We start from the raw sequence: 24,307 nt of genomic DNA, 5'->3' as shown, positions 1-24,307 counted from the left end.
CAAGTAAAACAAAATCAACTCTTCCTCTGTTGGGTAGAATCTATATCCAGGTGGTAAATCCTCCATTGCATCTGCCTCTCCAGCTCCCTCTACCCTAACCCTAATAACGCTACTTCCAGCTACCCAAATAAAGAAAGCTCAAATCTAGCTAGTTGTTCAGGTTTCTATATATGTTGTCTGATACGTACGTTTCAATCATTATATATATAGCAGACGAATGATGGAATTAATGGATTGAAATTATGTAAATGGGATCGCGCAAAAAGGAGGCCGAGTGAAAGGAGAAGGGAAAGACAGATTTTCTAGTTGCTTTGGAAAGTTCTCCGCGCTTGTGCTCGAATAAAAAAGCCTTTGCGCCTCATCTTGACTTGTTGGAATCAGTCAATATGCCTGTTTTTACACTACACGCGCTGTTGTATTATTTGCGTTTACTGTCTTCAATTCATCTCACAACGATTAGTATTTTAATATTTAGACCATTTTTAGTTTTATATAATTAAAAACTTAAAATGAAAAAAGAAAGAAGAAGAAGCAGATGAATAGTTCTTCTTCTTCCTCTCCCAGCCAAGTAACCACTACAGCCCCACCCCCTCCCGTCGCACATGTAACTGCAGTGGACAATTCGCTTGTAGGTGCCGGTGTGATTGTGTGGAACCGGGTCTTGATGACATCGATGGGTTGAAGACTCGCGGCCTCCATGATGCCTCCGAGCGAACCCGACAGCGCCTTCGGGTACATCGGAATGGGAGGCTTTTTGGCGGCGGTCGCAGTCTCGTTGGATTGGGGGTTTCACCCATGTTTTTGGGAATTCGATTCCAAATTTCAAACTGCAATCTCAGCCTTAATCAGCAACCATGAGCCTTAATTGAAGCCACAAGTTCCCTCAGCCCACAACTTGGCAAGCGCCAAGAGCCAGTTCAAAGATTTTTGAGGCCCGGAGCAACGCCAAAAAATGTGCCCTCACTTTGTATAAAAAAAATTATTTGTTTTTACACATAAAACATAGATAAAACTATATTTAGAAAAACACTTCAAACTCAGTAATTTAGAAACACGAAAAAAACTAAATTATTTTGTGTCGAGAGAAAGAAACCAAAAAACTTCAGGCTTACAAGTAGATAAATTATGAGTTTTGTCTTCTATCTGAACTTTTAAAGTGTTTTTGTATAAATTGTGAGGTGTTTTTTCTTATTTACTAATCTCGTCAATATAAGACTAAAAATATATTGATATTTTCGAGTCTTTAAGGATATGTATAAGTAATGAATGGGCACCAAATTAAACTTCTTGATGACACGCCATATGATTTGCAAATTTAGTCTAAAAACTTAGTCTACGCATTACCCTTTGTTGAAGATTAGACTTGAATTAGAACGAATGTTTAAAAATAGCAACCCACTTAGTTATTAGCTAGTAATTAAAAATAAATTAACAATCAACAAAAATTCCTAAAAATTAAAATAAAAAAAAATAAAAAACATGCACATAGCATTTCAAACTTAGGACCTCTCGTTAATGTTAAATACAAAAATCATTGCTTCTAATTAAACTGTTATGAAAATAAATTTATAAAAATTGGAATTTAAATAAGCACACATAGTGTTTTGAACCCAAGACCTACTCATTAATTTCAAACAACAAAATCACCTATTCTAGTTAAATTTCTTTGTTATTAAACCAAATTTTATAAATTTATACTCTTATGAAAACGTATATAAATATGCCACACTAATAATTTTGGTGCTCCTAATTTTTTTAGGCCCCGAACAGTTGTCCTGCCCGCACTAGACCTGAGCCGGCTGTGGCGCCGCACGACCATCCGTCCCAATTCCGAACTCCCATCCCATCCAATTTCGATCTTCAAGTCAAAAAACATAAACAGAAAGAGAGAACGAGGAAGGAAGGAAAAACAGTCTTGGAAAACATGAGATTCCATAAACTCACATCCCAAATCAGCGAACGACTCCAAACCAAGCCAATTTGAAGCTACACAATTCAACACGATTAGAAATTATGGAAAAATAAGTAATATTTTTCCATTTCAGTCAAACCCAGCACAAACAACGAACCAGAAAGCTACAAGCTTGGATCTTGAATCCCAATTTATTCATTTACTTCATCTTCTTCTTCTCTTTTTATTTTATTTTAAATTTCTTAATTATATAAAACTAAAAATTGTTTTCTATTATTTAAATATGTTTAGTTCACATAGTAATGTTTAATTAGATTTGTGGAATCTAGTTATGTGCCAGAATTTTAACGGATTTGACCACATTGATTTGAGATGGAACGAAAATTCACCCAAAACTCGTCCCGTGGAACAGCTCGTTCCACCCGTTTTAGGCGCACTAAACGTGGGACGAAACGCCTTGTCTCACTCTGTTCCGTCCCGTCCCACGTACCAAACGGTACCTTACTTTTGATTGTGGATTGACACGTGACCTAGTTGATGTCTGAATAGGCTTGCTCATGGAACCTTGTGCCATAAAGTTGTTGGACTACCCATGTGCATTTGGTGGTCAGAAGGTACTTTATGTAGTCTGGTCCGACTGAGCTAGTTAGCGCTCTAATATATTCCTTTAACTCCCCTAGGCCCATGAGCTTTGACTTTAATTTGGGCATTTTGTGATCTATCACCCCGCTTGCACCATTTTGTGGGCCGAAAAGAGCCCTGCATTAATAGTAAGCATCTGGTAATCAAGGCCGAGTTCACGAATAGTACACATAACAAGATATTTGTCAGAAATAGGTTCACCAATTTTAGCAAGTTGATTAGCAAGAGACTTGGCTTCTTGAATGTAGACAATCGCGGTCTTAGATCCTTTGGACAAATCCAAAAGTTGAAAGTGCAAAATGGCTTTATTAGCAACCGAGGTATGAAAAAAGTGCGTATGAAGGCAATCCCATAAAGAATGGTGCGTAATAGAACTAACAATGAGATACAGTAACGGTTTACAAATCATACTCATGAAATAACTAATCACCAGTTGGTCCTGTTGATATTAACGGAGGTACTCGGGATTAGGAATTTTAAGAGAAGAGAAGGGGTCGGCTTCAATGTATTGAGGATTGGCAATGGTGGGTAGGTGAGAGAGGGAGAGGAACCTTCTACGTATTTCCAGAGATCAACGACCAATAAGAAAGACTATGAGTTGACGAACCCAAACAACATAGTTTGTGGTGGAAAGTTCAATGAAGTTGGCAGTGTTTTTACTAGGAGGAGAGGAAGATGACTCCATGAGAGGAATAGGGGATGTAAAGGTACAATTTTTGTTTTTGTTTTTGTTTTTGTTTTTTGTTTTTTGTTTTTTGTTTTTTTGTTTTTGTTTTTTTGTTTTTTTTGTTTTGTTTTGTTTTGGTTTTTTTTTTTGGACGGTAGGGAATGAAAATAGAGGAGAAACTCTAGGACCTAAAAAAACATAGACGAGTGATATCATGTAGAATTATAACTTATTATGTTGATATATGAAAATATTACAATATAGAGGGTTATATTAAGCCTTATTGAAGTAAGAATCCTAACTAATTATAATTAAAAATTACATTTTTATATTACGTGCTTCAATCATAGACAAAATTCCGAATTAATTAATTTTATTCTAACAACATGCATGATAGTCGAACTTTTTACTCCACTAGCATCTCTTCCTCATTCACATCTTTGCCAGCATTTTTGTGTCGTAAAACTAGGGGTCGAAACACCACAACAAAAACAACAAACTATTCTCATCTTTGCCAGCTTCAATTCAAAATGGAAAGTTGAAATGTGAATGCAGAGTGTGTAAAGCTGACAAGGTGTGTTTGGTGTGAAAGCCTATATAAATAATAATTTTTTGTTTTCTTGGAAAAAATCTATCGTTACATGCTTTAGTTTTTAAGTAATTAAGACGAGAATACAATTTTTTGTTGCCTTCTAAATTCTAGAGAACAAATTTGAATTTATTTTCAAAGTGTCATTTTTCATATTTAATTATATATAAAGATCCGGTTGTGCAAAACACAGAACATAATTCCCTAAAGATTTACATGTGTGAACGCCGTAGTTTCAAAGATGCTCATTTTTCAGTACGCGTATGTGGAAATTTGTGAGTTTTAGTCCAACTGGAAGACCGAGATGGAGTAGATAGAAAGAGCTCCATGTATGTGGAAATTCAAAATGTGAAGACGCACTGCGGAATGTTGACAAACTGTATAAGAGAATGAATTTCACATTGATAAGACGAGAAATTTTGCATGGATTTATAAGTAAGTAGGGTTACTTCTCATATTACTAATTGGTTTTATGGTAGAATATTAACTTTCTTCGTGGTATAAGAACAGGTTATCCACATGTGCAGCCAAACAACCACACATGCTCTACGTCACCTTATTATGTATTCCACGTGTTAAGCTTTAAAAATTGTCACACCTGAAGGAGCGTCTTGAGAATGAATCCGTATTGATGAGATGAGGAACCTTATATGGACTTATAAATAAATAGAATTATTCTCTATATTATCAATTCATTTTATGATAGAACCTCAATTTTTCTTGAAAGCACGCCAACAAAATCATCACGGTTTAGCTAGTAAACTTCTTTATTACTAAACAAGGATCCCCACTACTCAAATCATTGAGATGAGTTAATTTATTGCGTGTTTCAATTTTAAAGGTGAGTTACACGTGCAAATAGCAGGTAGCCAACTAAGGTGCTGGTCTTGTTTGCGGTTGACATGTGGTCACACACGGAGAATCTTAATTAGACCACAAAGATAAAACAAGAATAATGTTATTCTTACTACAATTTTATACTACATTTCTTAATCATCTTAGGTGGCAGATGAGTTGGACAAACTACATCATTTAATTTCAATCTCTTTATTAGTTACAACACTTAAATAATCTTAGGTGGAAGATAGAGACTCTTGGATGGCAACGATTCGGTTTGGGGACGAAAATGTTATATTCATCCCCATAACCACAAAAATTAACCATATCCATAACCGTAATTTAACCATCGGGTATTATCCATAACCATACCCACCGGATAACGGATTCCCTATCGGTTAACTGTTATACCCATCTTCGTCAATACAAAAAATATATTCGTTCAATTGACGCATGATAATTTAGTAAATATTTATTTCATCATTAAATATTTGATGTATAAAATGATTTCATGAATGAATCTTGTGGAGCATAAAAATTAAAGCTAAACATCGATAATGTCGGCTGATCTTTGATATCTCCCATAAGTATTATTGGTCTAGATTCTCAAAATTTTGATTCATATCAAAACTTTTTAACTTGCCCATAAAATGCAACTCACACAATGCAACTTTTGTATTCTCAAAGTAACAGATTCAGTGAATAATACATATATATATAATTATATATAAATGCTATGAATTATATTATATATAATTTGGTTCAGATTCGGGGACGAATACGGATTGGGGATCCTATAACCATATCCAAAACCATAACCGAATATTATTCACGGTTTTTCCCCATATCCAAAATATACCCGAGTTTTCATACCCAAATCCAATCTATTTAGACGGTTATCCGCGGTTATCGGTTTTAACGGTTAGAATTGTCATCCCTAGTACGGACGGGTTACGTGTCAGTGACACACTGGCGGAGTAACCAAGGTGTTTTCATTAAATGATGCATGTGGGCTGGGCCATTCCTATTCTACCATATATGTCTTTTCCATTCCGTCGAAAATCAATTTTACGGTATAGACGCTTATGACCTCCTTCTCTATGCCCTACGGTAATGATTATTATGGCAATACGACCTTTACCATAACAATGTTGTCCATAGATCAAATTATTTCAGGGGAGGGAGGAAAGGAAGGGATCTGTTTTCTACAACGGAAAAAAACGGAGCCTCGCTCTCTTCGCCCGACTATCATATCAGCTATTGAAGGCGTAGCAGACAGGCGTGACCTCATGCACCATTATGTTTTTTTCAAGTCCCTTCAGCCTCAAACCAAAGTAAATGAACTGCGACTTGTCGCAATCTGGTCGCCCAAGCATCCCATCACCAACGACCGAGATTAAGTGCTCGGGACTATATAAGCCTTCGATTTCTCAGCCGTCGCTACCACGTGTAAATTCCGACGAGGCTATTTTCGTCAAATCTAGAAGGTAGGATAAAGTCGGACTCCCCAACACTGGTAGACTGAGTGGCCTAAGACATCCTATAGTAACAAGCGCCTAATTATCAGAGTACTCATACCTTAATTTGTTGTGATTCTCTCCATTTACATTTCTGAGATCTCGACACTACTTGTAGATACTGAGCGCACACGATGTCAATTGCCTCAGACTCCGAAAATGACAACCGAGAAGCTCAAGACTTCGAGCAGTCAATCTGTAGCTACGTTGCTAACTCTTCTAATTCAGTTAATACTTCCAACATGTTTGGCGACAAGTTCCCAGTCGAGTTGGGCATCAATTTTTCATGCCGACTACCAAATTGATCGCCAATTATAAACTTGGTGAATTCTTCCTCATCATTTATTCCTGGAAAAGATTCCACCTCTGGTTACCAAGAAGAGAACTTCGAGCACGATGTTGACTGAGCAGCTCCTAGCGAGATGAGGGATGAGGGCTCACCAAATGTACCCAGATGTCACGAGTTGTCAGCCCCCCAGGCATGCATCCTAAATCTAGAAGCCTCATACTAGTTTCCTTTTGGTGTAAGGTAGCTGCACTATTGAAACCTGCATTCTGCTTCTTCTCGAGGCATGGCTTTTCCCAAGCCTGCTTTCCGCTGGCGTTACTTCTGGTAACGTGCCTCATGGCTTTTGTGCGTTGGTTGTCGATGCAAGCTATGAAGGAAAGTCAGCATTAAATGCCTGACTTGCTGGGTTTAGCATATATTTAATGCATGAATCTAATTTAGTCCTAACTAAGAGTGTTGGCTTGCTAAGGAAAGAGGTAAACTAGGCTAGTTCTCTCTCAATGTTTGCCTATGTGAAATGAAAAAGGTATGGGCTTGGATCCTTGGGCCCCTAAGCAGCCCAAAGTCTTCCATAATCCCCGATTTCGTGTAGGTCTAATAACTTTCCGTAACCATCCACATCACAATTCACTTGACAAGCCCCGATCATGTAACTTGGGCTTAACTAGCATAAGGAAGCTTGGCATGTTGAATAGGCATGAGCATGGCGTGATTTGCATAAATATCCGCCTTAATTACCGTAGCATGACATGTTTGTAAATATATTTCCTTCTCGATCCGCACCTTGGCATGTGTTTGGGCTTAAATGAAGGCTTACATGACAATTGGGCCTTGAGACTTGGTTGGGTTGATGTGTGACATTTTTAGGCCTCAACAAAGTGCTTATTGCAAGAAACACATAACTGGTGCTAAAGCGCTTTAAGTGCTTTTAGAACCCAAATTTTTTTTTTCTTACATTTCTAATGGAGGAACTTCTCTAGAAGGATCCAGTTACAAAAATGATTAAGGGTTTGATGCCGTTTAGTTCTAACATCATCCGAACACTCGCAACTTAAACCAGGTCGTGGGTGAAAGTTGAAACTATAATATTTTGGGCCTCTTGCAAATTTCAAAGCTTTGGGTCTCTGCTACTCCCTACCAAAAAGCCTAACCGACACACGAAAAAATGAACAAAGGCTAAATTCATCATTACAAAAACTGCATCCCCTGTATATTCCAACTTCTGCACTTCACCGGCCTCCTCGCCTCTTCAGCCATTACGGTTTTCTTCCATTGAAATACTTGTTCTGCAATTTTTGTTTGTTCTTGTTAAGTGTGGCCCTTAAGATCGCCTTCCCATTTTACCCATGGAAGCGTTTTGAGTCATAGCTGCACGATGGTAAAAAACTCCGTTGGGGAGGGTGTTTTTAGGGTTTTCCTTCTGAAACCCTCCTCTCCTCCCACCTGGGTTTTCTGAGGCATTGCTCTGTTTTCCATCTCTTTTTTTATTTTATTTTTTTGAAACCCTAAGGCAGATAACTTCCATGCTGTTTGATTCTGGGTGTTTCAGTCAATTGGGGCTCTGGCTCACTGGTTAAACTGCTAAATATCTCTTGGTGGGTAACATTTTAAATTTTAATCCTTATTAGGTTCTTTTTTGCAATTTTTTTTTATTTTTTATTTTTATGAATTGGTTTGAGTTAGAAGTGGGATTTGGCAAGAGTCATGATTCAATTAGATGTATGAAAAAAGGAGAAATCTTTTTTCATGAACTCAATTATTTGAGGCATTTGGATTTGTCTGACTGCTTTCCATCATTATATCTTGTTAATTGCTGAGCTTAGTTCACTAAACCTTCAAATTAGCATAACCCCACTTGTTTGTGACTTCTTTTACTTATTTGTATGCAATTTTGAGATTTTAGGGTTTCTATGGTTGGATTAAGAAGTTTAATTTATAATGTAGTTAGTAGAATCAAATTTACTATCTTGCAATTTAGTTTGGAAGTGGGGTTGGCAAGAGTGATGATTCAATGAGATGTGTGAAAAGAGGAGAAATCCGTTTCATATAAGTCATTCTAGTATAATCCGTAATCCGTTTATCTCGTTTCATGTAAGTCATTTTTCATAATCCGTAATCCATTACCTCGTTTCATGTAAGTCATTCTCCATAATCCGTAATCCGATTTCATCTTATGGAATTACCATAAACATAAGCAATAGCAACATCAAAATATAGAACTTGACCTAATTACCCAGAATCAAAAATCACAATTGGGTATTATATAAAAAAATCTCCCCCAATTAATCTTGGCATTAAAAAAGAACCACAATTCTTGATCAACCAAAAGCAGAAAATCGAAATTACCAAAAAATACTAGAGATTTCTGTAGAATTGTTGATCATCAATCAAGAAACCCAGTCTTGCGCCAAATCGCATTCCTAACCTGACGCAAATCCCTACCTTTCAGCGTCCTCCCCACGCCTTCCAGCACCGAGAACGTCGTCCTATCCGACACCCCCGACCCCCTCGCCACCAGCTCGTGCGGCGGCAGCATCTCATCGTCTCCCCCGTCGTCGTCGTCCACCACATCAGCCAGATCGTCGTTTCTGCTGTGCTTCTCCACCGCCCGGGACAGGACCGGCACCATCATCGGGGCCGAGCTCTGGATCTTCCTCGAATTCGGCACCGACTGGGACTGTAATTGGGACGGCGAAAGTCTCGGAATTGAAGGGATGGGCTTCGACGATGACGAAATTGTCGGCTTCCGGTACAAGACTTTTGCCGATTGACCCGGTTCCGGGAGGACCGCGAGTATTCCGGAGTTGACGCGACGAGTCAGATTGAGTCGGGGGTTTGGGGTGTCGGCGGTGGGCTCGGTGAAGTCGTTGGTCCAGAAGACCTCGGCCTCGTTGAGCTCCTCGCCGACGGCGGCGGATGAGGGCGGAGAGAAGGAGAAGAGGCCGAGCAGCCGATCCGACGACGGCGATTGCTGGTTGCAGAAGCTGGTGGAATCCATGGTTAGGATTTCTTGGGGGAATAAAAAGGGGGGAAAAGGAGGAGACTTTTGGGTTTCGATGCGGCGGAGGGACGCGGAGTTCTGTGGGAAATAGAGGAGACGAGAAGAGAAGAGAAGAGAAGGGCACCAGAAAATGCTGGGGGTGGGAGTTGCTTTCGGGGTAAAAAAGGATGTGGTGGGCGATGGTTTTTGGGAGTTTGGATTTTAGTGAGTCACGTAGGCCTAAACCTTATCTTTGGATTTTAGGGAAGTTATTATATATAATTTCCCAAACGTTACGATGTTGATAAACAAAAAAGACCATTCTTGAAGATTGATCTGTTAATAAATCGGATTTAGGTTTGGTTCGGATATGGATTGCATGTGTATTTATAAAATTTCAATTCGATAATTGTTATGACATGAATAGGAGAAATCTAATCTGACTCGTTTAGTATTGGGCAATTTTTTTTTTAATATAAACGATATATTTATATTAAGGGTGGGAAATTTGAGTTATGTCGTACAATGTGCAAGCGAGAATAATTTTGTATAATTATTTGACAAAAAAATAATTTGATACTATGAGAGGTAAACTTAAAACGTCTCATCTATAAGTGGATAAAAGTATAGATGGTATTATTGTTTGAGAAAAGAAACCCCCATAAAAAAATTTCACAAAATAATTTTCTACTTATATAAAATGATTTCACTCCTAATTGCACCTAAATTTTTTGTGATAAAATCAAACACATGTTTAGTTGTGTAGATGGATAAGTTGGGACCCCATCGGTGGGACTAGTAGTGGATCGTTGACCTGACTATGAAAACTTAACATGATAACTATTATTTTCTACACAACTTGGTCCTAATTTACTTGGCTTGAGTTTGCTTCCTTAAGTTAATAGCTCAACCGTTACAACTTCTATTATGACAGTGGTGTATCGGATCCTGTTATCGTCACATTGAAAAATCTCTACACCATTTGGAGAAATTTTTTATTGTGCTAGAAACACAGTTTAGCATATCTAGTGTCATAATATAATTGATTAAAAAAAAAATTTCAAGTTTTAAACTTATTGTATTATGACACTTGAAGAACCGCAACATATTATCGACATACTCTCTCCACCGCTTGAGAATGGTGATAAAAAAATGTGTACAATAGATTAATAAGGAAAAATACTAATATACAAATACATTTTGTTGTTCGTATTCACCAATACCAACAAACAAGCAATTCCTTCTTCTTGCTCATTTACGCAGCAAGATATCCAAGTCATCATTTCCCTGGCGTCGACCACGGCGCACTTTAGAAAATTCCACTTCCACATCCACCACTTGCACTCTGGTGGACTATCCGATTGAAATCTCGCAGAGCTCCGTTTCGCCCAGTCTTCTTCATTGACCCGACCCGACCTCCATCTCAACGCCGCCATGCTTACCACGGTAATTACGAACCTGCAACTCATCTCTTCCTCTTCGTCTTCTTCTGTTGGGTCTTTGTTTCACTGATTTGCTCGTAGTTTGAAATCTTCGTTTCTGTCGGCGTTTGATTGTGTTTGCATGGAGCAGCAGAGAAGCATATCGGGGTCGTCGCAGAGCCCTAGATCTCCGTCGTCGCAGCCGTACCTGTCGGTCTCAGTTACTGATCCTGTGAAATTGGGCAATGGCGTCCAGGCATACATCTCCTACCGAGTGATCACCAAGGTAATTTCGTCATTTCACTCTCAATTTCTGCTTTTGATTGTAGGCTTTGTTTTGATTAGGGTAAGGGTCTCTGTGAATCCGTTGATTGCGTAATTAACAGTAATTGCATGGTTGGTTTTATCTCAGAGTGTACGGAAGATATAAATTCTCACTTTGTTAGGGGAATTTGATGTACTGAATGACCACTTCGGTTAATGTGAGAATAGGTCTTAGAAACCAAGGAAGTTGACAAAAGGGGTTCCTCCGTACCTGGGCATCGAAAGACAGAAAAATCAGAATTTGTATTAGCACGGTCATTCAAAATGCTCCGCGAAATGATAACTATTCTAGCTTTATGTACCATAGCTTCTTCCTAGTGCTTCGTTGCTAATTAATTTGAAACAAGCTAACAAGTATCTTGCTTATTAGTGTGATGGAAAGTGTGATGATTGATTGGATTGGAGCCAATTGTGCATTAATCACAAATCAGTGATTCTCGTTATAAAATGTGTGCAAACAAATGATGTTTTTCAATGGATCTTTTGAACTTGAGCATGTTTAGTGAGTTGGATGAGCATGTGATCTATGAACATGCTTTTTAAATCTTGTTTTTGAGTCTGTTTTGATGCTATTATAATGGTTAATTTCTATTTTTGAGTATTCACATCTATGCTATGTTTGTTTTTTCAGACAAATTTTCCTGAATACCAAGGGCCAGAGAAGATTGTTATTCGACGTTACAATGATTTTGTTTGGCTACAGGATCGTCTCTTTGAAAAGTACAAAGGAATTTTTATTCCGCCTCTTCCAGAAAAGAGTACCGTAGGTAACAACATAACTATACCCTTTTTTCTTCGAATTGTTTTGTGCTTTTAAAGTAGAAAATCCTATGTTTACCTCATCATGTGCATTGTTTTGCCATGCCTAAATTTTTGTACTTGCATATTCATGCATGCCTTAACTAGCTAGTTATAGATATCTTGGTTGTTGATTGAAATTGTGAATGAAGGAACTGTGATAGTGCCAAGGTGAAGGCTGTCATGGCCAACTCTAAGGATACTCTTTTTTGTGGGTTTATGATGTATGTTAGGGCAGTGGAATTAGAGTAGTTAGCAGAAGCAAAAACACAGAAAACTTTAAACAAAATGAAATTAAAAGATAAACTGACTCTCTCCTGGGGCCTCGCACCCGTTCTTGGCCTCACACCAAGAATTGGAATTTGGAATCACTCCAAATAAACTACTATTGTAGGAAATTTAACTAAACTTTTATTCATAATCTCTTCATTGTCTTTACTATTGGAATTTATAATGCCTTAAACCTAAATAACGCAGGAAAGTAAACCTATTATAGGAAAGAAATCCAAATCCAAAATAGAATAGGATACCAAATCTAGCCCCAATAAAACTGGAAAGAATCTTAAACCTTCTAAAAGTAGGAAATTAAAAGACTAGAACCCTAAATATTAACATACCAAAACGCTGGAGATTAAAAGACTAAAACACCCATTCATTTAGGGCAGCCTTCACTTTCGTTCCACATCAGTTTATAACCATGCTTGGAGTGATTTTGGCACTGAAAATCTTTAACCTTTGGAGTCTATGCTCGTTGCTATACTTAGTAGTTACTGGAGATAGAAAATGCAAGATTATGAGCACTTGTATACAGTGACTAACTTCAGTCCCTAATGCAGAGAAGTTCCGTTTCAGTGCTGAATTCATTGAGATGAGGCGTCAAGCGTTGGATGTATTTGTTAACCGAATAGCTTCACATCATGAACTTCAGCAAAGTGAGGATCTGAGAACCTTCTTACAAGCAGATGAAGAGGTGGTGTTTCTAAAGTGATGCCTTGAGTCACACAGTTATTCTCGTGTTACTACTATGAAAGTGAACACTCAATAACTTATCAGGCACCTCTGTCAGACTTCAGAATAGTTGACGTGTTTATATGCTTTTTTTCAGACAATGGAGAGGTTAAGGTTTCATGAGACTGGTATCTTTAAGAAGCCAGCAGATTGGATGCAAATCTTCAAGGTAATATTGATTCTGCATGGTGTTTTTAAGACTTAACTGTCTCCCTGGATATTTCCTTTCCTAAAAGGCATTTTTCATGAATTAGAAACGTTCAGTACCTTGTTCTGCTTATCATGGATGGATTTCTGGTTGGTATCTTTCCTTTTCTATGATATGTATTCTGTAATGAGAAGATTGAAAGGTTAAATCCTCATATGCAGGTACTGGAAATCTGTAGAAAAGTGTCACTATATTCAGTGTGAAAAATAGTGCACATTAGCAATTATTCTCAACCCTCTATTTTCATTGTCAGGTTAATGATCTATGTTCTGGATTGTCAAGCCAAAAAAAAAATGGAACACATATCACGTGGAAATAAATGTAGGAGAATATTCAATTGCAATTGTACAATTACTGTTCTTGTTAATAGGTTGAAGTTTTCTGACGTCCTTCAAGTTTATTTTTCCTTCCTTTTTTTTGTTTGTTTAAATGCTTTTAATGTCTTGTCAAGTGCAAGCATAAGGGGCAATCCTTTCCACTGCTTCATGTCTTTTGCATTTATTGTATTTATTGAACTGAATAGGCTACTTTAACTAGTAAGTAGCTTTCCTTTTTGAGAGTTTGTCTGGTTGAATAACACGGCTCTGTATTTAACAGGATGTACAATCTAAAGTGAGCGATGTGGTTCTCGGAAAGGAAAAGCCGGTGGAAGAGTCAAATCCGGAATATGAGAAGTTGAAACACTACATTTTTGAGCTTGAAAACCACTTGGCTGAAGCCCAGAAGCATGCATACCGTCTTGTAAAGAGGCACAGAGGTAACGACGATTTGAAGGCTCGATGTTCTTTCTTTACCTTTTTCTTTAACTCTATTAGGGGCTTTTCGGCTGCACTTCCTTATTCTGAATTCAGAATATGGTTAGAATGTGATTCTTTATAACTATATTTATGCAGAACTGGGACAGTCTCTAGCAGATTTTGGGAAATCAGCCAAGCTCCTAGGAGTTTGTGAAGGTAATGCTCTTGGAAAGGCCTTTACCGAGCTTGGGGCAAAGTCGGAGACATTATCAATTAAGCTGCAAAAGGAGGTAGGCTTTAATTGAGAATCCAGTATATCATTGGTGTTCCAGTGTCTATGGTGTGTTTGTTTGTTCTTCTTTGCATGCGTTCCTTTTGTTTTCCATTTTGCTGTTAATCATGATATGTTATCGTATTACCATATCTTTTCGTCTCTTTGTAGGCCGAACAACTGTTAATGAATTTTGAAGAACCCTTGAAAGATTATGTACGTGCCGTGCAATCTATTAAGGTGAGAAGGGTTTGACTTGACACATGTCTTTAGATTATACTCTTCACACTAGCATTCTTCTCTTTTGGCAATGGATATAACTTTAGCTTATTAGTTCATGGACACAAATTATTATTTGAATATTTATCCTTCCCATTCTGCATTAGACTTATGGAATTTGTTTCCTACCATTCTGGGTTAATATGTAATAGAAGCTCTTCCTGGAATTGCCCTCGGTCAAAGTTTTTTCCCATTCATTGTGTCCTTCTGGTAATCTTCATTTGTCATAAAAGCTGATCCTTTTAAATATGTGTGTTGAAACAGGCCACAATAGCTGAGAGAGCAAATGCTTTCAGGCAACAGTGTGAACTTGCTGAAACAATTAAGTTGAAGGAGATAAATCTGTATGCATCTGACCAACTGTTTTATGTTTCTGTGTGTGTCTGGATTTTCCGTTATGCTAGCCTGTTGTATACTGAAAACATAGATGAGTAGTAACTGTGATTATATTTAGGTTTCCGGTTAATAAATATAAAATGGTATAAGGGAAAAAAAATATTGGTGAAGGGCATAGTTGGGAACCATTTGATTCACAACTAATGTTGGATTTCACTCATCATTTTGATATAAATACTCTGGCGGTCGTTTTGCCTGTAATTGTTGATTGGCCTAGTAAGTGCTGATTGGTTTGCAGTGACAAGCTCATGTTGACCAGATCAGACAGGGTGGGAGAAGCTGAGCACGAGTACAAGGAGGCAAGTCAGCTGATGCAATCGTATATGGTGTACACGTTAGATGGCATCTTCATTATTTGACTAAGATTGGTTTTGTGATGCAGTTGAAGGCTGAGGGTGAGGAAGCAACCAGAAGATTTGAAACGATAGTGCGACTGATGAGTGAAGAGATAGTTCGCTTTCAGGAACAAAAAACAAGAGACATGGGGGTTGCTTTCCATGAATTTGCCAAGGGACAGGCACGCCTGGCAAACAGTATTGCAGACGCTTGGCGAAGTCTTCTACCTAAGCTCGAATCTTGCTCCCCGGTTTAGTTGAGTGAATATAAAACCGGAGCAGTAGACTTCATTTAGTTCGTATAGATGGCAGGGCAGCTCTTGCTTCATTTAGTTTGTCCTGTTATTCCGGTGTTGTTTGCAGGGGATATGTGTACCTCACACATGGGATTTATTCTCACATTTTGGTGTGCCTTCAAATGTTTAATTTTCTGAATTGTCCATTGAAATTAGAATCTTTGTTTTCCTAATTGGTAATTAGTGCTCCCCTGTAAACAATGGCAGCTGAATGAGTGGGAAGGTTTGTTGTTAATTGTTTCTTTTGGCCTAGCCTCAGGATGGCGGTTTTCAAAATGGCTAACGAATTTTAATTTTCTCGCATTGCAACCTAATATTTTGAAATCACATCGGTTGGTCTCCTAGCTTTTTGAACTTCTTTTGGGCTAGCCTTATGCTACTTTTTCATTGAGAAATAAAAATGGAGAATTGTTATTAAAACTTGAAAATAATTAGTTAAGAGCTGTTTGATAATTAGTTAGGTCAAAAGTTCAAATTTTAGCCCACGTTAAAAAAATCTCAAATTTCAATTCAAAAACCCAAAAACCCAAAATTCAATCCTGATCCATCCTGAAATACTAAAAACATTTTGGGAATGCCGAAATTTCAGTTCGAGGTGGGTCTTCAAATTCCCATCCTGAAAATTTTCGGCTTGGGATTCGGGATCCCATACCGAACCACCCCTAACAACATCTGCACAACCATGGTAGTCTTCTCCTTTTCACCACTTGCCTATACAGTTAGACGATCCTCGAAGGTCCTTACAAACACTTTTTCGAACTTTAAGGTGGTACCAAGACCATTCGGGCCAATAAATAGATTCGCCCTTGAATGTATGATTGACCTGTAAATAAAATAATCTCGACCTTTAGGTTTTTTTTTTTTTTTTTTTTTTGGGCCATGCATCATAATTTCGCTGGCACCGACTTCAAATGAAATGTTAAACTTGTTTGGCCCAAACATCTCCAATTTGGTTAGACTTGTTTGTTAAAGTGATTTTGAATGAGTAAAGTGCATTTAGAGAAAACATTTTTTAAACCAATTCTGAATAAAAATATGTTAATATTAGAAAAATACTTGAATTATTTTTAAAACCCAATTTTCTCTTTTTTTTTTTTTTTTTTTTTTTTTTTGTGGTACTTCTTGTAACAAACACTTTAAGTACTTTTAGAATCCAAATTTTTTTTTCTCTAACATTTCTAACGAGGAACTTCTCAAGGAGGATCCAGTGACAAAAAAGAAAAAGGGTTGTTCACCAAATAAACATAGGAAAAGGGGCCCAATCAACACACAAAAAATTGAGCAAAGGCCAAATTTTGTCATTACGAAAACTGCACCCCCCATGTATTCCAACCTTCTGCACTTCTCCAATCTCCTCTGCCTCTTCGGCCATTAGGGTTTTCTGCCATTCAAATTCTGCAATTTTTGTTTGTTCTTGTTAAGCGTGGCCCTTAAGATCACCTTCCCTTTTTACCCTTGGAAGCATTTTGAGTCATAGCTGCGCAATGGTAAAAAAAACTCCATTGGGGAGAGTCTCTTTAGGGTTTTCCTTCTGAAACCCTCCTCTCCTCCCACCAGGGTTTTTTTAGGCATTGCTCTGTTTTCCCTTTGGATTATTGGAGCTCTTTTTCCCTTTTTTTTCTTGAAACCCTAAGGCAGATAGTTTCCATGCGCTTCGATTCTGGGTTTTTCCGCAATTTTTTTTTATGAATTTGGACGAGTTGGAAGTGGGATTTGGGTAGAGTGAAGATTCAATTAGATGTGTTAAGAAAGGAGAAATATTTTTTCATGAACTCAATTATTTGAGGCTATTTGGGTTAATATTTAACCGTTGGGCTCTGTGTTAATAAGGTCCAAGAATGCCAAAGCAAATGGGAAGGCTTGCCTGAAGCCTAATCGAGAAGCTTGAGGTGGAGTAAGAATGTCTCAATCGCAGCACAGGCCATGTATGTGCCTATGATTGAAGTGACAGATGACAGAGACCAGCTCCCTATCAACCAACAAGCACTTTTTGATGGCATAGCAAGTAAATAGATGATGACTCACTACCCCCCGAGAGCCATCGGCCAAAAAGCAAAGCCAGTTCGTACCCAAAAAGCTGAAACTTGTCCAAATTCTGTCCTTTTAGCTACAGTTCCCTTAGAAAAGCCATAGTTTGTCTAGTGTAAAAGTTCTGCTACCATACCTTAGTGTTGTAGTATCGATTTCCTCATGTAAAACATGCTTGCTTTCCCTCTCTTTTAGCATAACAACCCTTTGTAAACTCAAAAAGAAGTGGCTACAAGAAGTTTAACCTTACTCGACATGATGAAATCTTGCCCGAGTCTCTTTGTTTGTACTTCCATTTAGAAGATTTGTCATTTAATCTACTTTCCAGCATGTATTCAAATCATTTTAACTGTTTTCTACTTAAGAAGTCCCATTTACATTCGAATATGGTTAAGTTAATGAACCTGTTTTCATTAAAGTAAACTCAGATCGAGGAAATGGTTTAAAAGGCCTTGAACTCCCTTTGTTTTGGACATACAAGATTATGAACTAAAAATCCTTGTTTACAAGGCAAGAAAAAGAACCTAAGGCAGACTTAATCCATCTGTGACAATCTTTTGATGAACTAGAAGTTTGAATAACTTGGGGCATAAGTAATCAACTTAAATCACACCCAATCAACATCTGTTATACTGAGATAACAGTGGCACGCCACATCCTTATTAGTTTTGATTGTGAGCCTCAAGGCCTACACCTAAGGCCCCACAAAGGCACCTTTCAAACTAACTATAAACTCTCCTTGCAGCACACCAAGCGTAAGGGCAAGCCCGACAACCAAACCACGTGCTACCTCCTCAGAGAGCTGTGCGAGGGGAAATCCTTGCCCGAGCAGAGGCATTTGAATTTTGTCTGACTTGCTTTCTATCATTATTAATGTTCTAAAAAACAGCCTAGGCGGCCACCTAGGCGCTGGGGTGTGGTGAGCCGAAGCGTTTTCTTACAAATTAGTGGGAAAAATCGAATGGGTTCTAGGCGGCCTAGGCGGATGTTTTTTTAATGAAATTAAAAAATAAAATAAAAAGTCCTATATAAGTCTAAGTGGTTTAAAATTGTGAACTTGTTGTACATGTGTCATCCTACAATACTCCTCACTATGGTTATATGACATATATGCTTAATGTGTTTTTAAATTTTGGACTTGTTGGATACTGTTTTTGCATTTTATCATTCTTTTATTATCTTATCCATAAATTTCATACAAGTATAACTTTTTGTAAGTGTCAATATGCACTTATTTACAAGAAATTTACCTAAATCTGTCTAAGCTGCCTAGGTGCCCGCCTAGACCCCGCCTAGCCACCCAACTAGTGCCTAGCGTTTTTTAGAACCTTGATCATTCTATATATATATATATATATATATATATATATATATATATATGTTAATTGCTGAATTTATTTCTCTAAATTGAATTTGTAATATATAGTAGAATTAAATTTACAATCTTGCAATGATAGGAGGCTATAATTTGGAAGTGGGCTTGGCGAGAATGATGATTCAAACAGATGTGTGAAAAGAAAGGAGAAATCCTTTTTTTATGAACTCAATTTTTTGAGGCGTTTGGATTTGTCTCACTCACTTGCCTTCCATCATATCTCTATCTAATTCCACACTAAAATTTGTATTACTTCTCTTAATTAATTGTTTCCTTTAACTTTAGAGTTTGAAGTGCGCACAACCTTTATCTGTTTTTTGATTCTTGCAGTTGTTGAATTTTATTTCTTGATATGAAATAAGGTGCAGAAAATGCAGCCTGTTGTGTTGCATTTGTTCTTTGTCAAGTGTTGGATTTCGATGTGAGCCAAAAACTATACGCGCAATTCCCCCTTGACTCGACCATAATTGAATTATGGAATTCTCTACCAGAGCTGCGGAATTATGGAGTTACCAACTTTACACAAATTTTCAAGTAGATAAGATCGGTCAAGTGTGCTCCTTTAGAAATGGGATTGGGCGCGTTAGTGATCATATTGATGAGCAGAATTGATGTGTTACAGATAATAATCTTTACGTTTGTTAAGCTTTTTCATGCACCAGTTGCCCATGAAACTTAGAATCCTCCCTGAAATAGCCCTCAAACCTGCACTCTAAGCCCTCGAGAAGTTGCACTCGAACTTGCACTCTACGCCCTCGAGAAGAACACAAATAGTTTGTGTGTGTATAATGAAATGCGAGTAATGATTATCTCGTTTCATTTAAGTTATTCTTGTAAATCCGTAATTCGATTATCACGTTTCATTTAAGTCATGCTCGTATAATCTGTAATCCGATTATTCCGTTTCATACAAGTCATTCTCATATAATCCATAATCTATCTCGTTTCATACAAGTCATTCTCCATAATCTGGAATCTGAATTCATTATGGATTTATCACAAACATAAGCGATAGCAACATCAAAATATATAACTTGACATATCAAGAATAAAAAATAACAATGGCTAAAATCATTTATTTTGGCTTTTTGACCCCATATTGTAGGGTGGATCTTGATAGATATGAAAGATCTCGTCCAAGCCGTACATACGACTTTCATCGAATACGGCTTTCCACATTGGGTATTATATTAAAAAACTCCCCGAATTAATCTTGGCATTGAAAAAACTCCACAATTCAACCAAAAGCAGAAAATCGAAATTACCAAAAAATACTAGAGATTTCTGTAGAATTGTTGATCATCAATCAAGAAACCCAGTCTTGCGCCAAATCGCATCATCTCGTCGTCTCCCCCGTCGTCGTCATCCACCACATCAACCACATCAACCAGAAGCATGCATACCGTCTTGTAAAGAGGCACAGAGGTAATGACGGTTTGAAGGCTCAATGTTCTTTCTTTACCCTTTTCTTTTCAGTTTGTCTATTAGGGGCCTTTAGGCATTAATTGAGAATTCAGTACATCATTGGCGTTCCAGTGTCTATGGTGTGTTTGCTTGTTCTTCTTTGCATGCGTTCCTTATGCGTGTTGAAACAGGCCACAATAGCTGAGAGAGCAAGTGCTTTCAGGCAACAGTGTGAACTTGCTGAAACAATTAAGTTGAAGGAGATAAATCTGCATGCATCTGGCCAACCGTTTTATGTCTCTCTGTGCCTTTTTTGTACTGAAAAAATAGACGAGTAGCGACTGTGATCATATTTAGGTTTCCAGTTAATAAATATAAAATGGTTTAAGAAAAAAAAAAGATTTGTGAAAAAAGCATAGATGGGAACCATTTGATTCAACTAATGTTGCATTGCACTCACCATTTTCATATAAATACGCTGGCGCCCGTTTTGTCCGTAATTGTTGATTGGTTTGCAGTGACAAACTCATGTTGACCAGATCAGACAGATTGGGAGAAGCTGAGCACGAGTGCAAGGAGGCAAGTCAGCTGATGCAATCGTATATGGTGTACATGTTAGGTGGCATCTTCATTATTTGACCAAGGTTGTTTTTGTGATGCAGTTGAAGGCTGAGGGTGAGGAAGCAACCAGAAGATCGAAGCGACAGTGCGACTGTTGAATGAAGAGATAGTTCGCTTTCAGGAACGAAAAACAACGGACATGGGGGTTGCTTTCCATGAAGGTTCTGTTTTTATTTATTTCTTTTGGCCTAACCTCAACATGGAGGAGTTATGAGCTCACTCCGCCGCCTCCACTTCCCACGTGTCAATTCCCACGTCCCACTCTCCCCTCCTCCGTCGGTGGCTGCTTCCTGTCCGCTAGTATTCACAACCGCCACCAGCTACGGCTTCTTTTCTAAGCTTAATTTGCACTCCGGCCGTCACTACCGCCACCAAAATCAAACGCCGGTGGCCAAGGCTTCTTCTCAGGAAAAGGACAGCCTTATTCCTTCCGACGACGCCGAAGATGGCGTCTTGCTCGGGACCATGAAATTGCCCTCGGATGCCGATCTTCCCAGATTCCAAATCTTACTATCCAGGTAACTCTATTTAATTATTTAAGTGCATACTCTAACAACATAGCTGGAATAGCTCAGTTGGTTAGAGCGTGTGGCTGTTAACCACAAGGTCGGAGGTTCGAACCCTCCTTCTAGCGAATTTTTTTTTCCATTTTTCTTGCCTTAAACGCTGCGTTTTGGTCCAATGCATTAAACGCTGCGTTTGTTCAACGGTGGGCTAATTTCCCATTTTTCTGGTGCAATATAATAAACGTTTCTTTTTGTTCAACAGCGGGCTAATAGTCCCTACCTAATAATTATTTTTCTGGTCCAATGTATTAAACGCTGCGTTTTGTTCAACAGTGGGCTAATGGTCTCTGCCAAGGAGCTAACCTGCCTCTTGATATGCCTTTGAAGGTACATAATATATTTCAATTATTTTTTTCCTTTTATTTAAGGAATTGATTTTCCGAACACCCATTTTCTGCTTCTGCACATTTCTGTTTATTTATGTTCTTTTATTTTCTTTTATTTTACTCAAAGTTTGAAATCGCAAATAGGCGTTCTGTTGAAAGTACTTTAATACGCAATCTCGCGCTGCATAGCTGTGACGCGTTAGTTTATATTGCCCAGTTGCATGGACACATTGGAATATATTATGACAATGGCTTTGAGACCTAGCAATGGACTGAATATTTTCTTGTACATTGCGATGGAACAGATGGACAAAATTGCAGGTGGGACTAGATTGGGTTTTGTTACAATTGGGAATGCGGAGGTTGAGGTCCCTGTGTACATAGACTGCTTGGTTTTTCCACCAAGTGACGGCTCCGGCCCAATTTTCCGAGCTGTCAGAAACGGACGCTTGAAGGACAAGACACCTCCCGGTGAGCCAAGGATCATGAGAAATCTTATGCAGGCCCTTCAGAAGTTGGTCCAGATCGCTAGACTGTAAACTAGTTTCTATGCATATATTTGAGTTGAGATTATGTGCACTTTCTTATGTAATGCAAATGTTCTTACTGTTTTTTAAGTCCAAGAAAAGAAAGTCCTTGTTTCTTGTTCAATTTTATGCTTAGTGATCAAATGCAAGCATTTGTTTTGCTTCTACAAAGTCAAATGCAGATTATGGTGATCTGGGATTTGTCCAGAAAGAGACCGAATGTGTTTTTTTAGCTAGCTGACAGAAGACCTAAACGATTTTTAACCTCCGAGTTTATATTCTTTCGACTTGTGTCCTTTGTGCTGCTAGACTACATAATATTTGCTGTTTTCTTGAATCTTCTGTGTTCGAACGAGGTACATTGTCTTGGAGCTTATTACTAGGTAATTCTTCTCTCAACTTTGTCCAAACCCTAAACACTGGGAAACAAACTTGGTATCCAGTACTTTCCATGTTGGCAGTATCCTCAGCTATCTGAAGCTGAAATTCTCACACTTTGTTTTGACCTTAAGTAAGTAATTGTCCCGACTTCTTTATCCGGGACTTGAGAGAAAATGGAGGAGCAAGAACGGAAGGAAGTTTTGGTGATGAACAAGAAGACCGTTATGATGCAGTTGTTTGGGGGTCTGGCTATGGTGGTTCTGCTTGTTGGTTGTCTATGGTAAGGGTGTGTCTAGTTGAGAAAGGCCGGAGATAGGAATCTAAGGACTTTCCAACTGACAGCTTGAAGATATTTTCTGCTATGAGGATGGAGAACCAGGTTACCAGAACTTAGGCATTAGCCTTGGACCAAAAGATGCTTTGTTCCAGGTTATTCTCTTTTCCTCTTTTTCTCTCGGGCAATATCTGCCCCGATTCTGTGTTTCATTGTTTGTTTTCAATCATGCCAATCACAGGTTTTTGGTCCTTCACACGGTGCAAGGCATCATCAGATCCCTTGCGCGGTTGGCAGGTTTTTGATCTGGTTTAGCATATCACAGTACATCCCGGCCTCTATGTATGTGATGCTTCTTTTATCCAATGTTCTGTTGGAATAAAATTCTTCTCTTACTATCGTGACGGCAGCTGAGCACATAAGCTAGAACCTTGTGCAGGATGCTCTAAAGTACAAGATGAGAGAAGATCTTGCATCTGTCCACAAAATTGCTAACCGAGGTCTGGATTCCTTCACTGAGAAACTATAGTTAACGGTCAGAGATCAGAGGTCTTGGTCCATAAATTAAAAACAGGTAGCAAATGTTTTTATTTTCTGTTTCTGGTCCATTTCTTTCTGCTGTCGAGTTCCTAATTTCTTGTCCTCCCCATATAACGTGCAGAAGATGGATTCGTTATTAGTTGTAGACAATGGAAGTGCCACCATATTTTGCCACAACCTAAAGAAAACGAGCAACTAAATCCAGTTCTTCTAATGGATACTCCACCGAGAGTTACTGGCAGCCAACGGAGGGAAATGACTTAGTCATATTTGATCCAACCAGAAAAAAATGGCCCTACCAAAGCTTTATATATCTGGAGGGCGGTCTCTCCTTGTGGCTCCTCACACATATTTCCTTGCTCATAAGCACATGAAGTTGCACCAACCAGGATTTCAGTGCGAAAAGGTAGTTGTGGAGGGTTTCGGGCATTCGGATTTGTTGATTGGAAAGATTCTTACAAGACAGTTTTTCCTCACATTTTATCTCCCATACGATTAGCTGAAAACGGGAGGAGTGGGAAGGGAAAGAGGTTCAGAAAAAAGGCATTGGATTGGGAAGCTGATGGTCTATATGAAGGATTTGGGGAGTTTGGAACATGGTTTCTCCTTTTGTGGTTGTTGGTGATGTTTATGTTGTTTCCTCTGCAATTAGGTTCTTTTAGGAGTTGTAAATCTAATCAATGTGTAACATAGAGAAATTTCTTCAAATGCTACATATTAATGAATGATATGAGAGTGAATGAGATTGAAAATAGAATA

At 38.3% G+C, this 24,307-nt stretch overlaps 2 protein-coding genes and 3 non-coding genes across 6 annotated transcripts; 4 read left to right on the top strand and 1 right to left on the bottom strand.

Moving 5' to 3' along the window:
* Positions 1-8,146: 8,146 nt before the first annotated feature.
* LOC137714042 (small nucleolar RNA Z266) lies at positions 8,147-8,246 on the top strand. The gene has a single exon (XR_011065383.1). It is a non-coding gene; the product is annotated as a small nucleolar RNA Z266 (small nucleolar RNA).
* Positions 8,247-8,689: 443 nt separating this feature from the next.
* On the bottom strand, positions 8,690-9,645 carry LOC137713488 (protein S40-7-like). The gene has a single exon (XM_068452787.1). It carries the CDS (start codon positions 9,449-9,451, stop codon positions 8,837-8,839), a length of 615 nt encoding a protein of 204 aa, XP_068308888.1. The 5' UTR covers positions 9,452-9,645; the 3' UTR covers positions 8,690-8,836.
* Positions 9,646-10,649: 1,004 nt separating this feature from the next.
* On the top strand, positions 10,650-15,758 carry LOC137712746 (sorting nexin 1-like). 2 transcript variants are annotated; one of them, XM_068451896.1, is made up of 11 exons: positions 10,650-10,879; positions 11,009-11,140; positions 11,810-11,945; positions 12,813-12,946; positions 13,082-13,153; positions 13,790-13,949; positions 14,086-14,219; positions 14,372-14,440; positions 14,744-14,823; positions 15,114-15,174; positions 15,258-15,758. In XM_068451896.1, the coding sequence occupies exons 1-11, from the start codon at positions 10,868-10,870 to the stop codon at positions 15,465-15,467; spliced, it is 1,200 nt and encodes a 399-aa protein (XP_068307997.1). In that variant the 5' UTR covers positions 10,650-10,867; the 3' UTR covers positions 15,468-15,758. The 2 variants fall into 2 exon arrangements, with proteins under 2 accessions (XP_068307997.1, XP_068307996.1); XM_068451895.1 differs by having other exon boundaries at positions 10,651-10,879; positions 11,006-11,140.
* Positions 15,759-19,011: 3,253 nt separating this feature from the next.
* LOC137714041 (small nucleolar RNA Z266) lies at positions 19,012-19,118 on the top strand. The gene has a single exon (XR_011065382.1). It is a non-coding gene; the product is annotated as a small nucleolar RNA Z266 (small nucleolar RNA).
* Positions 19,119-21,494: 2,376 nt separating this feature from the next.
* Positions 21,495-21,568, top strand: TRNAN-GUU (transfer RNA asparagine (anticodon GUU)). The gene has a single exon. It is a non-coding gene; the product is annotated as a tRNA-Asn (tRNA).
* The last annotated feature ends 2,739 nt before the right edge of the window (positions 21,569-24,307 follow it).

The sequence above is a fragment of the Pyrus communis genome, chromosome 13 (genome assembly GCF_963583255.1).
Source record: "Pyrus communis chromosome 13, drPyrComm1.1, whole genome shotgun sequence".
In the NCBI taxonomy this organism is placed as follows: Eukaryota; Viridiplantae; Streptophyta; class Magnoliopsida; order Rosales; family Rosaceae; genus Pyrus; species Pyrus communis.
Note: the sequence above shows the minus strand (reverse complement) of the source record. Positions and strands in the feature narration are given on the sequence as shown.

Excerpts from the sequence above, each read along its gene's own strand:
- LOC137713488 (XM_068452787.1), bottom strand. The coding sequence starts at position 9,451 with ATGGATTCCACCAGCTTCTGCAACCAGCAATCGCCGTCGTCGGATCGG.
- LOC137712746 (XM_068451895.1), top strand. Across the intron at positions 11,141-11,809 it reads CCTACCGAGTGATCACCAAG|ACAAATTTTCCTGAATACCA; the intron begins GTAATTTCGTCA and ends TTGTTTTTTCAG. Across the intron at positions 11,946-12,812 it reads TCCAGAAAAGAGTACCGTAG|AGAAGTTCCGTTTCAGTGCT; the intron begins GTAACAACATAA and ends TCCCTAATGCAG.